Here is a 15,151-nt window from a genome sequence, read left to right on the forward strand (position 1 = left end):
ACACGACTCCTAACACATGACTCTTAAACGCAGCCCCCGGCCCTTTGATCACAGCAACTGATTAAGGCTTCCTCTCCATATGGGGGACAGGGCTTCAAGTGTCTATGGGAGCTAAGAGCCAAAATGGCTTCTGCATAGATATGGCTTCTTGATGCCAATCTAACAGCTGATGAGTAGACTGCAGTGATTACAGGACATACTGTAGTGCAGCAGGGGCGCTAACGCCCACCCTCACCCATCCACCCACCCAGACTCCCCCTCTCCTTCACCTCAGTATGAGCTGCTCCAGGGCCCTCTGGAAGGTGGGTCTGTGGCTCTGCTCCAGCCAGAACTGGGGGTAGTAGGAGTAGGAGACGTGTGTGTGTCCCTGATTGACGTTGCGATAGATCAGGCTGTCGTGGGCCTTGCCCCAGTCCTCCAGACTAGAGTTGACCCGCTCCATCAGGAAGTACATCATCCCCCGGTTAGTGGAGTCACCTATGAACATTACCTGAGTGGCAAGAATAATGGTTTTGACTTGACAGGATCGAGAACACCTCGGTTGTATTCATTAGCGCACACCGTAGGAAAACGAACCAAAGTGTTTTGGAGCAGAGAACGAAAATTGACATTTCTTATTGGAGAAGTTCATTTAGTCCCTCCCTGTTTCAGCCCATTTCTTTGGTTTGCTGCCTAATGAATATGGCCCAGTTTTCATTGAATTTGCACTCCAAAATGATTTCACTGTAGTTGACTGGCATGCACTTAAATATATAACTGCTGACCTTTATAACTGCAACATTGCCAAAATGTGAACATATGAAAGGCAAATCCCGCTAGGCACACACTCGTTGAATCAGCGCTGTTTCCACGTAATTTCAATGTTGAATTGATATCTGTGCCCAGTGGGATGCTTCTATTACGACCAATCCACATAACACAATATGACAAATCAAAAGTGATATGACAGTGTCCAAGTGAGTTTCCAGCTAAGCCAATCAGAGTGTGTGAAAGAGCCTTTTCAAACACAGAACAGAGCCAAAACAGATGGACTGTAGTTTAGAGTGAGAGGTGGCAAACATATCATCTTCGTGAAAGCTTCTGATTGTCCAAATCTGTTGATGAGAAAATGGGGAAGTCCAGAGAAATGTAACGAACACGACATCTGGAGCAAACTGATGTAGCTCATAACTCATGCATCAAATCATTATTGATACAGATCCATATTAAAGTAAGGGGTAGACTGGGTAGGGTATGTGAGGACAGGAAGTTGAGAGGCTTTATTATAATTAGCTGCAATGTGAGCTAAAGTGGCTAAAGTCCAACTTTAATCACACGTTCACGCTGACCTCTGACCTGGAAGTAACTGGCAACTCGTTCACAAACCACTACCCACATTCACCAGAGACAGCTTTAACTAAACCACTATCCACATTCCCTCGAGAGATTTGACTAAGCCTATAGAAAGCCGGAGACTGTAAATGCCTACTGTGGCTCTAAAGCATTGGTATTCAAAGTCGGGGTCGCAAACTGCAATGGCCCAAAATGTTCGTTTTTTAGGAACAAAAATTAAGAGTACAGATTATTGTATGGGGCAATACACAAACATTTTTGAGATAGATCATTTGAAAGATACAATTTTATTGAGTAAATGTATTTATTGGTTTCTTTTCATTTTGATAAAATATGAACATGCAATGAATTGAGGGTTATTTGTTGATGTAAAAATCTAAATTGACCGATTTTAAGGTTGTGTCATTAGATTGGGGTGGAATCGCAATCATTTCTTGAGAGAAAATGGGTTCTCCTCTGAAAAATGTTGAATACCACTCCTCTAAGGTGTATACCTATTATGCCTGATATATTTCCTGGGTTGATTTAACGGCTTTACGTTCCTGAGGGCCGGCTCCGTACTGTGACACCAGTGCAGCGAACTACATGCCCTTCCATTTGCATTGCTGGAGTATATGAACCAAAGGCTAAGTTTTTAGTTCATACAGTATACTGCTTCTGTTCCTCCACCACTCCTCCTGTCCTCAGCTCTGCCAACCCCTGCTGGGTTTACAGACCTATTCATACAGCGTCATATAAACCCCACTCTCTCACCTCAGAGGCATCATACCATAGCCTACCTCATCTACCCTCACCACCTGGCTTCAATGAGACGGAGAGGGAGAGAGCGAGAGAGAAAAAGAAAACAGAGATGTTTGAGGGATGGCTCAGCCCTCAAATGAACTCACGAGTGAAACGTGCTAGACACTGCCTGTCTTGTTATCCTTACATGATCATCTCTGTCCCATCTTCAGACCAGATGCATGCTGGTTAGCGTAGTCTTAACACACATATCTGCCCACACCTTTCTCACACTCAGTGCTGACCAAGCACACGCTGAAGAGCCTGACCAATACAGCTGGCTTCCATATCATTCTGTTATCCCCTGTGCAATATCTCTCACACACATAGACATAGGGGGGGGGGGGGGTGTGTGTGTGTGTGTGTGTGTGTGTGTGTGTGTGTGTGTGTGTGTGTGTGTGTGTGTGTGTGTGTGTGTGTGCACGTGCGCAAGTCTTATGCATGTGGAAAATATTAGCACTCTCACTGAATCTGTCAGCGCTGCTGTCTGTCTGGATCCATGTGTCGTCTTTTATGACTCAGCTGGAGGGCCTTGTTAGCGCCTAGTTAGCACCCAGTTAGCGCCCGCTGCTAACCTACCCCAACTACCTCCCGCTTTTGGGGAACAAGCTAATTTCTAATCTGTACTGTTAGTAGATTGTGGGACAGTAACCTGAGCAGAGAGCTAGCTAGGAACATGAGAGCAGTGCCTGAACTCGGATCATGGACTTTGGACATATACTGCTCGTTGAAACATCTCATTCCAAAATCATGGGTATTAATATGGAGTTGGTCCCCTCTTGCTGTAATAACAGCCTCCACTCTTCTGGGAAGGCTTTCCACTAGATGTTGGAACATTGATGCGGGGACTCGCTTCCATTCAGCCACGAGACCATTAGCGAGATCAAGGAATGATGTTGGGTGATTAGGTCTGGCTCGCAGTTGGCGTTCCAATTCATTCCGAAGGTGTTAGATGGGGTTGAGGTCAAGGCTCTGTGCAGGCCAGTCAAGTTCTTTGACACTGATCTGGACAAACCATTCTGTATGAACCTAGTTTTGTGCACGGGGCATTGTCATGCTGAAACAGGAAAGGGCCTTCCCCAAACTGTTGCCACAATGTTGGAATCACAGAATCGTCTAAAATGTCATCGTATGCTGTAGCAAAAACAGAGAACAAGTTTCCACTGCTCCAGATTCGAATGGCGGCGAGCTTTACACCACTCCAGTCGACGCTTGGCATAGCGCATGGTGATCTTAGACTTAGGCCATGGAGTGGTGTATGATTGTGTCTCAGTGTAAACAAGGTATGACATGATTGTTATTTTCTTATAAAAATCTCTTTTTGGGCTTAGCTGTGGTTAATTTGCAGTATAAAATTATTTTAATTATGTTCCCGGCCCCACGACCATCCACTTCGACAAAAATCACCCCACTGATGAATTTAGTTGCCTACCCCTGCATTACGGCTTACCTTCCTATACATCATGCAGTCCTGCAGCTGGGGGAGGTCCAGCAAGGGGTGGTAACAGCCCTCGGGTTGCCAGGCAACCTCTCTCCAGTCACAGGTCCGGTTGTCGGCACAGCTGAGGCAAGGAACCACCCAACGACCTGGGGAGAGAAAAAGAGAGGGAGGGAAAGAAATGGAGAGAGAAGAAGGACAGGCAATCAGACAACCAGAAGTGAATAAACTGGTCACCGTAAATTCCGGACTATAAGCAGCAACTTTTTTCCCAGGCTTTGAACCTCGTGGCTTAAACAATGACGCGGCTAACATATGGATTTTTCTCGTTTTCAATTTTTTTTTCTCCAAAAAATCACATTCTGTGACGTGCTGAGTTTTTTGGCGGCATGAAGCTTTCATTAGACCAATGAAATTGCCGAACGGGTTACGGTCAAACAACTTTTTTGTTTACTGTTTAGATTAAATCGAGCGCTCTCAAACTTCCCATCATTCTGATTACGGTAGTCATTTTGTCACCCTCATCATGGCAAAGACACGGAGAAATGCATATGATGCAGCTTTCAAGTTGAAGGCGATTGATCTGGCTGTTGGAAAAGGAAATAGAGCTGCTGCACGGCAGCTTGGTCTTAATGAGTCAATGATAAGATGTTGGAAACAGCAGCGTGAGGAATTGACTCAGTGCAAAAAGACAACTAAAGCTTACTGCAAATTTTTTATTTTTTGTTACAAGCCGTGTTTCGTTAAATCCTATTTATTTTTGTTACAAGCCGTGTTTCGTTAAAGCCTATTTATTTTTGTTACAAGCCGTGTTTCGTTAAAGCCTGTGTAAAGTTAATTTGTTTCAATGTACCGGTAGGCACCTGCGGCTTATAGACATGTGCGGCTTATTTATGTTCAAAATATATATATATTTTTTAATTCAGTGGGTGCGGCTTATATTCAGGTGCGCTTAATAGTCCGGAAATTACGGTAATTGTTCCTGCTCCAAAAAACATTTTGAAATATAGATATTTCCATTAACAAAACATAGACAGATTTCTCACCAGCAAAGGTTCACATTGTGCAAGTTATAATTCTCCACACACACGTCACATTGCTCTCCCTGCTGACATTTATTATCTGCCCTGCAGGGTTGGATATTGGGTTTTAATAGCTGAGTTTAACCTCTGACCTTTTGCACTTAAATCAAAGGGCATAGTGTGCTGGCCACTTAAATCAGCCTTGTACATATACACACACAGCAAGGTTTCATATGGACATCTGGGCACGCGTGCATAACATTTCAAAGTAGAACATTTCTGAGGAGTGATTTTTTTTCTGACAGTAATTCACAAAGCCTTTCAGCTATGTATGAAACGTTATCTATGAAAACAATGTGAAGTGATATCTTTAGGGAGGAAACAGACCTGGCACATCCCCGGATGTGCAGGGCCGCGTTGGGGCCTGGGGCTCGCCTGGAGAGAGTGGCCCAGGGAGGGGCTCCAAACCACAGGGCTGATCTGGTTGCACCACCAGGCCACAGTCCTGTGTAGACACAGGGAGAAATAGATGAGATTATGAGGGATGGTCCATCGTACTGGGAGGCTGAGGGAACTTCATCATGTTGAGTTGATGTTGTTAACTAGTATCCATTCAGTGCCATTGTTGTAGTATCCATTCAGTGCTATTGTTCAAGTATCCATTCAGTGCTATTGTTCTAATACCCATTCTGTGCTATTGTTCAAGTATCCATTCAGTGCTATTGTTCTAATACCCATTCTGTGCTATTGTTCAAGTATCCATTCAGTGCTATTGTTCTAGTATCCACTCAGTGCTATTGTTCTAGTATCCACTCAGTGCTATTGTTCTAGTATCCACTCAGTGCTATTGTTCTAGTATCCACTCAGTGCTATTGTTCTAGTATCCATTCAGTGCTATTGTTCTAGTATCCACTCAGTGCTATTGTTCTAGTATCCACTCAGTGCTATTGGTCTAGTATCCACTCAGTGCTATTGTTCTAGTATCCATTCAGTGCTATTGTTCTAGTATCCACTCAGTGCTATTGTTCTAGTATCCATTCAGTGCTATTGTTCTAGTATCCATTCAGTGCTATTGTTCTAGTATCCACTCAGTGCTATTGTTCTAGTATCCATTCAGTGCTATTGTTCTAATACCCATTCAGTGCTATTGTTCTAGTATCCACTCAGTGCTATTGTTCTAGTATCCATTCAGTGCTATTGTTCTAATACCCATTCTGTGCTATTGTTCAAGTATCCATTCAGTGCTATTGTTCTAATACCCATTCTGTGCTATTGTTCAAGTATCCATTCAGTGCTATTGTTCTAATACCCATTCTGTGCTATTGTTCTAGTATCCACTCAGTGCTATTGTTCTAATACCCATTCAGTGCTATTGTTCTAGTATCCATTCAGTGCTATTGTTCTAATACCCATTCTGTGCTATTGTTCAAGTATCCATTCAGTGCTATTGTTCTAATACCCATTCTGTGCTATTGTTCAAGTATCCATTCAGTGCTATTGTTCAAGTATCCATTCAGTGCTATTGTTCTAATACCCATTCAGTGCTATTGTTCTAGTATCCATTCTGTGCTATTGTTCAAGTATCCATTCAGTGCTATTGTTCTAGTATCCACTCAGTGCTATTGTTCTAGTATCCATTCAGTGCTATTGTTCTAGTATCCACTCAGTGCTATTGGTCTAGTATCCACTCAGCGCTATTGTTCTAGTATCCATTCAGTGCTATTGTTCTAGTATCCACTCAGTGCTATTGTTCTAGTATCCATTCAGTGCTATTGTTCTAGTATCCATTCAGTGCTATTGTTCTAGTATCCACTCAGTGCTATTGTTCTAGTATCCATTCAGTGCTATTGTTCTAATACCCATTCAGTGCTATTGTTCTAGTATCCACTCAGTGCTATTGTTCTAGTATCCATTCAGTGCTATTGTTCTAATACCCATTCTGTGCTATTGTTCAAGTATCCATTCAGTGCTATTGTTCTAATACCCATTCTGTGCTATTGTTCAAGTATCCATTCAGTGCTATTGTTCTAATACCCATTCTGTGCTATTGTTCTAGTATCCACTCAGTGCTATTGTTCTAATACCCATTCAGTGCTATTGTTCTAGTATCCATTCAGTGCTATTGTTCTAATACCCATTCTGTGCTATTGTTCAAGTATCCATTCAGTGCTATTGTTCTAATACCCATTCTGTGCTATTGTTCAAGTATCCATTCAGTGCTATTGTTCAAGTATCCATTCAGTGCTATTGTTCTAATACCCATTCAGTGCTATTGTTCTAGTATCCATTCTGTGCTATTGTTCAAGTATCCATTCAGTGCTATTGTTCTAGTATCCACTCAGTGCTATTGTTCTAGTATCCATTCAGTGCTATTGTTCTAATACCCATTCAGTGCTATTGTTCTAGTATCCACTCAGTGCTATTGTTCTAATACCCATTCAGTGCTATTGTTCTAGTATCCATTCAGTGCTATTGTTCTAGTATCCATTCAGTGCTATTGTTCTAGTATCCATTCAGTGCTATTGTTCTAGTATCCATTCAGTGCTATTGTTCTAGTATCCATTCAGTGCTATTGTTCTAGTATCCACTCAGTGCTATTGTTCAAGTTGTTGTCACGATGAAACACAGTAATGCAAATGGCAGGTTGGGGTAGATTTATGACCATATGAATTTATTTAACAATTCAACTCATCTGACCATTTCTACAACCATATAGATGATGGAAATCTCCATTGTCAAAGGCTTTCATAGCTGTAGCTGTGTACTGATAGGAATGATCACGATTCCCCCTCTCTGTTTGAGTCACTGACCACTGAGTCATCCCTATGTCTCAATTTGTATTTTATTTAACCCTTATTTACCAGGTAATGGTAATGACCTTTCTGCCATTCCCTCGATCACCGTGTTTCCATCTCTCCTTTGGGCCCTCTCTATTCTGACAATCTTTCACTTCTTTACTCATCTCATTTCTCTCCATCTCCCTCTCACCCTTCTTTGTCTCTTCTCTTCGGTATTAGAGAGCTTGGCGGTAGGTGCTGTGTCCCACTCTTTGAGGTTGGTGGTGGTGGGGGGTCAAATGGTTGGAGGTGAGCGGTCAGAGGTAACACAAACCTAACCAGATGAATGACAGCGGCTGGGAAGCTACGTATCCCAGGGGCCCCGTAGGAGCCGCCCGACCGTCTGGCACTGAGTACAGAGACACCGTCAGGCACCTCCCCTTACCATCGGGCTTGCGGCGCGACTGAACCTCACACACACAAACATAGATGCTCTCCACACACACACACCTAGATACATGTACACTTTCCTTTTCAAGCGGGCCATGAAGGAACTGAACCTCACACACCCCCACACACACCCAACCTCCCAACCTCCCTTCCTCCTTCTGAGGGTCTTCAGTTCACACGTCCACACCACATTCCCCACGGCTCCGGCGCAGCTCTCAACAAAGTGCCACAAGACAACTTAACAGGGATTTTCTTGTTCGTACCTGTGCACAGTGTACACACCACAAACACAGAGGCCCTGGGGTCTGAGGGAGCCGCCTGGGGCCACGGCCCAACCGCCGTTATGGAGGAAACGCACCGCGGCCACCTTTCATCCTTCCCTCCATCCCTCTTCTTAAAACGGACCGGAGAGTCTTGCTGCCTCATAAAAAAGATCTGTATATACAGTATATATATATATGAGAGAGAGAGAGAGAGAGAGAGAGAGAGAGAGCTCAATCGCACTGAGGCCAAGGTCACCTCTTTATTTTTTTCTCTGCACTTTCTCCATCTTTCCCCTCTCTTTTTCTCAACCTCCCTCTTTCTTTTACAGTGGCAGGTACGCACATATACCAGTGTTTTATCTGATGTCAAGTTCTCTCTCCCCCTCCTTAAAATGAATTCTAGAACAGGGAGCTTTAATAGCATCCCCCCTGCCACCAGCCCTCAGTGAAAACCTCTGATTCATGAACCATCAATTCTCAGCCAGGTTCAGAGCAGTACTTCAGAGGAGAATGTAGGGTGCGTGTGTGTCTGTGTGTGTGTGTGTGTGTGTCTGTGTGTGGGTTGACTTGGTTATAAGGTTCTGAGTCCAACACTACAGTAATCTGTATTGATCAAAGAGCTATGCTAACCAACCTCGAAAAAGGGAGTGCTAATCCCCGACACACACACACACACACACACACACACACACACACACACACACACACACACACACACACACACACACACACACACACACACACACACACACACACAGCACACACAGAACTAATCCGACTGGGATCTCCATTAGATCATAGCTGCTTGTCTTTGTGCCAAGAGGCCTTGTTAAGACACAACTACCTGCATTTGTTGGAGCAGACACAAAGCCTGGTCAATCTACTGATCAGACTCCAATCCTCCAGGACCAAAAGGATCCTACTCATTAGAGAAGCCAGCTTACTAGGGAGACAAGGAGCCTCCGTTCACCTCAAGTAGGGGTTGAGATCGGAACCAAAAGTTAATTGGGGGAAAAAGGAATAACACACAAAATAATACATATTTGATGGTATAATAAATATTTGGAGAATTCTATGTCTCAAAAGGGTATCAAGTAGTAGCACAAGGTAAACACACCCATAAGAGCGTACAAACACACACTCCGAAAATCACTCCTCTGAAGATAGGCTCGGTCTAATCCTGCCGGAATAAAACAAAACAACTGTATAAAACAATAAAGCTATTGGAGATCTCTTTCACCTCAGTCTTCATGCCGGGTCTCCCAGGGGTTGTTGGCTGCTGTTGAGACGACAGGCCAATCCCTAGAAAGTCTACTGAAATACACTGTACGTTCTGACTACAAGGCAACAGAGTTCTAGAGTTCCTTCAGGGCAGTTCTACTGTAAAGCACTGGATTCTTCTCCTCAGAAAGTCAATTTCATGGTTACAGGAGAGCCGCTGACTCCCAAAGAACACAGTGGAAATAAAATAACTGAACATTCAAAAACGTCAAGCCAGTAAAAAGTGTTGTAAGTATCGTCGTCAAAATACAATAAAAATACCACCCCCTTTTTAGCAAGAGAACTAAAATAACTCTTGGGCTTTATGTTTGATTGACCAGTAAGGATCTTCAGAGTAAATGAAATACAGTATATATAATAATGAGAGGGACCTACGAGGTAACAGTTCATTTATAACCTATGTTGTGACAGCTTGAACAGCCACCTTAAAGCTGGAATCCAAAAGAAGTTACTGCAAACAACCACCAGTGACCCTGTTTCCCCCTAATGGGTGGTGAGGCGGCCAGTGACCTTGTTTCCCCCTAATGGGTAGTGAGGCGGCCAGTGACCCTGTTTCCCCCTAATGGGTGGTGAGGCGGCCAGTGACCTGTTTCCCCGGGGGAGGCGGCCAGTGACCCTGTTTCCCCCTAATGGGTGGTGAGGCGGCCAGTGACGCTGTTTCCCCCTAATGGGTGGTGAGGCGGCCAGTGACCCTGTTTCCCCCTAATGGGTGGTGAGGCGGCCAGTGACCCTGTTTCCCCCTAATGGGTGGTGAGGCGGCCAGTGACCCTGTTTCCCCCTAATGGGTGGTGAGGCGGCCAGTGACCCTGTTTCCCCCTAATGGGTGGTGAGGCGGCCAGTGACCCTGTTTCCCCCTAATGGGTGGTGAGGCGGCCAGTGACCCTGTTTCCCCCTAATGGGTGGTGAGGCGGCCAGTGACCCTGTTTCCCCCTAATGGGTGGTGAGGCGGCCAGTGACCCTGTTTTCCCCTAATGGGTGGTGAGGCGGCCAGTGACCCTGTTTCCCCCTAATGGGTGGTGAGGCGGCCAGTGACCCTGTTTCCCCCTAATGGGTGGTGAGGCGGCCAGTGAACCTCCTGAGACGGCCCGCAGTCCGGACCCTTCGACGACATTCCCCAGTCCGGACCCTTCGACGGTGGCCCGCAGGCCGGACCCTTCGACGGCGGCCCGCAGCCCAGAACCTCCGGCGGCGGCCCGCAGCCCAGAACCTCCGGCGGCGATCTACAGTCCGGTTCCTCCTCCGACGATCCATGGTCCGGTGGCACAGAAGCAGAGGGATCAGTGGGCGGAGCGGGGTTTACGCCCCGAACCGGAGCCGCCTCCTCTGTGGGAGGATCCGCGGGATGAGAACTGCATCAGAGCCGTCATAGACAATATTTACCCACCCTGCCCTCCCTTTTTTTTGGGTGGGGGGGTTGTTGTTGTTGTTTTGGGGGGGTACTGTCATGTCCTGACCATAGAAAGATGTTATTTTCTATGGTAGTGTAGGTCAGGGCGTGACAGGTTTTTTTCTCTCTCTATGTTTTCTATTTCTATGTTCAGGTTCTAGTTTTGTATTTCTATGTTGTTTTTTCTATTTCTATGTTCAGGTTTTTGTTTGGGATGATCTCCAATTAGATGCAGCTGGTCCTCGTTGTCTCTAATTGGAGATCATACTTAAGTAGGGGTTTTATCCACCTGGGTTTGTGGGAGATTATCTTTGAGTCAGTGTATGTTTCACCTCTGCGTCACAATCGGACAATTCCCACGGGTGTAAAGGGCTAAAGAGCATTTCATATAATCTGTCATCAATAGGATTTGATCAGATGCTATTAGGCTGTAATCCCATATCCGTCATGCTAAACCCCCAATATTCCATAGGTATTTCTGATCTCCCCACCGTATCCCAACAACAGAAGGAAAATGCTGAACGGTCACGTACACTTAGACAAGTATTCTCTGGCAGACTAGTTGTTTTCTTGCCCTAAAAACGGCACAACATCCATTTTTGTTGAATAGTGTGCATTGCATTGGTTTTTGTTATTCATTTCTTGTGAGAGAGGGGAAAAGAACAAAAGGGTAGAGTATTTTCTGGCTAGAATACTGTTTTCACTTCTACCCTAGTTGAAGTATGTACGCCATTCATTTCATAAATGTTGGCATGTTAACAAGACCGCTGCCTGCCATCTGAGGAAATGTTATTTTAGTTATTGTGGGAAAATTACATTTTACTCTCCGGTGTGGGAATGAATGGGAGGAGGGAGTTAGGGAGGACGAGTGAAAGAGTGGAATATTCAACACATTAGAGAGTGACACACACACACACACATATCCCTGTATTGCTTACTACTTCCCTACCAATTAACAAAGCATGCATCTGATCAAACCAGCCTCTCTGTAGCACCGTAGCCCTCACAAACCATTGGCTGTCCCATCAAAATAAATCACAGGTCACTATGCAACTGTTGAACACGGACATGGTCTTGAAGACATAAGCAACCCTTGTTAGAGTGACATTGATTTGACCATAGGAGTAGACCTTATATCGCCAAGTCACCAGTGCAGACAGATAGATTGACCAAGAACCACGCCACAGAACGTGGGAGGATGCAGGTTCCACTAGGTTCCCTCCAGGGCCCTGGGTGTACACGTCTACTTCCCTCTGAGCTTCCCAGATGTCTTCTGATCGTACTCCCAGTGGTCCAAGCGAAAGAGAGGAATCCTACCGCCAGTCACGCACGGAAGAGGACTGTCAAAGAATTTTGGGATGAATATCAACAACTTTGTCATATCATGTGATTGTAATGACAGGGAAAATTGCTGTGGGACACGCTAGAGAAAAATCCGGACTTCTGAGAAGTTTGTTGTATGTACACCAGTCTCCAGCCACTCTAAACACAAAAGTCGAGCATATAAAAAAGTCTAGCAATATCCCAAAGGAGATATGGGATATCGCATGAATAGAGCTATAGGATTAGGAGATCATCGCACGCACGCACGCACGCACGCACGCACGCACGCACGCACACACACACACACACACACACACACACACTCTGCAGTATAACAGTCTTTCAGAATGGATGTGGTTAGCCATCAGATAAGAGTTCCTTATTACACACAGAGGATTTGACAGCTCTAATGCTCAGACTTCTACCCAGAACCACAGAGGAGCCGTCGCAACATGATACACACACATCCTTATCAATCAGTGACCCGCTAACCCACATACATACATACGCACACACACACACACACACACACACACACACACACACACACACACACACACACACACACACACACACACACACACACACACACACACACACACACACACACACACACACACACACACACACACACACACACACCTCTCCTGCTCTCCTCCTCTCACCAAGGGGCAGAGTAAAACCTGTACAATGCATCACACTGGAATGTATGAACAAACGTATACAACAAAATCATTATAAAGACATGAAGACCTTTTGGTAGGAAGTCCCATGATGGCACTATGAAGTACATGAGACAGAGTGCCAAGTCAAAAGGGGAAATAAACCCAGCCAGATCCCAGAGGAAACAATGGTCAGCCAATCTGGAATGGTCTACCACACAGCGATATCCACACTGCCAAATGTTCAATCACTTGCAGCTCACAAGGACTTTTCCCAGCCTCTCAGTGCAGCCAGTGTAAGATATGTACGCAGATTCCTAGAAGTACAATCACAATTGCTCAAGAATGTTGCGGATTTTAATTCAGGAAATTCAAGGGGGATTAAAAAAACTGTTTCAATTCCAAACTGTTTCAAATTCCATGCCTTCTGTTTCTATGGGAAAACAACGACTTCCTCAACTAGCTTATTAATCTATATCAATTCCCAACTCTCAGCCTGAAAGCACTCTGTTCATAGAGGAAATTTGAACCATCAGAGCCACCATATGGCCATCATGAGACTTTACTACCAATCACATAAACGAATACATCTTCTAATAATGATTGTGTGGTCATTTAAAGTACATTTTAACCATACAGTCCTTCCTCCACATCCACAACAACAACCATGATGTAACCTGGCAACAGATTGACCTCTGGAAACCGCAAGCTGAGAGGACCAGCCCCTATGACTGTGTAAAGATCATCAGAGCATGAGTAGCTAAAGCTAACATGGGCGTTAGCCACAAGCACTAGCCCATACTAAGTGAAATGGAGCCATGAGAGCGCTATAGATCCACTGCAGTGAGGACCAGAACTGGAGAACCTGGGAAACCAAGAGTCTAGGACTGAGTCATCCCAACCCAGAGGTTCAACAAGGGTTTGTTTGTGTCAGGTATTAAACTTCATCTGGTATTGTACTGGTTTTCTGGGACTCAGATCTGTCCAATGGAAAGTTAGGCAGTCCAGTTCTTATGGGCAGCCCATTGCAAGCTTTGTTGTGGTTAGGAGCGTGCAGAAAAAGACACAGAGACAAAGACAGGAACAAAGAGACATAGAAATCGAGATGGAGAGACAGGAATAAAGACAGAGAGAAAGAGGATTAAAGTGAGAGAGAGTGATTACACTGATTGAGTGATGATTGTTTCCCATAAGGTGGAGTTACTACACTGATTGAGTGATGATTGTTTCCCATAAGGTGGAGTTACTACACTGATTGAGTGATGATTGTTTCCCATAAGGTGGAGTTACTACACTGATTGAGTGATGATTGTTTCCCATAAGGTGGAGTTACTACACTGATTGAGTGATGATTGTTTCCCATAAGGTGGAGTTACTACACTGATTGAGTGATGATTGTTTCCCATAAGGTGGAGTTACTACACTGATTGAGTGATGATTGTTTCCCATAAGGTGGAGTTACTACACTGATTGAGTGATGATTGTTTCCCATAAGGTGGAGTTACTACACTGATTGAGTGATGATTGTTTCCCATAAGGTGGAGTTACTACACCGATTGAGTGATGATTGTTTCCCATAAGGTGGAGTTACTACACCGATTGAGTGATGATTGTTTCCCATAAGGTGGAGTTACTACACCGATTGAGTGATGATTGTTTCCCATAAGGTGGAGTTACTACACTGATTGAGTGATGATTGTTTCCCATAAGGTGGAGTTACTACACTGATTGAGTGATGATTGTTTCCCATAAGGTGGAGTTACTACACTGATTGAGTGATGATTGTTTCCCATAAGGTGGAGTTACTACACTGATTGAGTGATGATTGTTTCCCATAAGGTGGAGTTACTACACTGATTGAGTGATGATTGTTTCCCATAAGGTGGAGTTACTACACTGATTGAGTGATGATTGTTTCCCATAAGGTGGAGTTACTACACTGATTGAGTGATGATTGTTTCCCATAAGGTGGAGTTACTACACTGATTGAGTGATGATTGTTTCCCATAAGGTGGAGTTACTACACTGATTGAGTGATGATTGTTTCCCATAAGGTGGAGTTACTACACTGATTGAGTGATGATTGTTTCCCATAAGGTGGAGTTACTACACTGATTGAGTGATGATTGTTTCCCATAAGGTGGAGTTACTACACTGATTGAGTGATGATTGTTTCCCATAAGGTGGAGTTACTACACTGATTGAGTGATGATTGTTTCCCATAAGGTGGAGTTACTACACTGATTGAGTGATGATTGTTTCCCATAAGGTGGAGTTACTACACTGATTGAGTGATGATTGTTTCCCATAAGGTGGAGTTACTACACTGATTGAGTGATGATTGTTTCCCATAAGGTGGAGTTACTACACTGATTGAGTGATGATTGTTTCCCATAAGGTGGAGTTACTACACTGATTGAGTGATGATTGTTTCCC

General features: G+C 44.4%; 1 protein-coding gene across 1 annotated transcript in view; it reads right to left on the reverse strand.

The window, feature by feature from the left end:
• The window catches only part of LOC106576170 (cadherin-like and PC-esterase domain-containing protein 1), a 79,812-nt gene that overhangs the window by 4,251 nt on the left and 60,410 nt on the right, over positions 1–15,151 (reverse strand). Inside the window, exons 15-17 of the mRNA XM_014153135.3 lie at positions 4,960–5,077; positions 3,563–3,699; positions 270–490 (exon numbers count right to left, since the gene is read on the reverse strand). Of these exons, the coding sequence (XP_014008610.2) occupies positions 270–490; positions 3,563–3,699; positions 4,960–5,077 (476 nt within the window). The remainder of the gene's footprint in view (positions 1–269; positions 491–3,562; positions 3,700–4,959; positions 5,078–15,151) is intronic.

Source organism: Salmo salar, chromosome 17 (assembly GCF_965601325.2).
Source record: "Salmo salar chromosome 17, fSalSal1, whole genome shotgun sequence".
NCBI classification, from domain to species: Eukaryota; Metazoa; Chordata; class Actinopteri; order Salmoniformes; family Salmonidae; genus Salmo; species Salmo salar.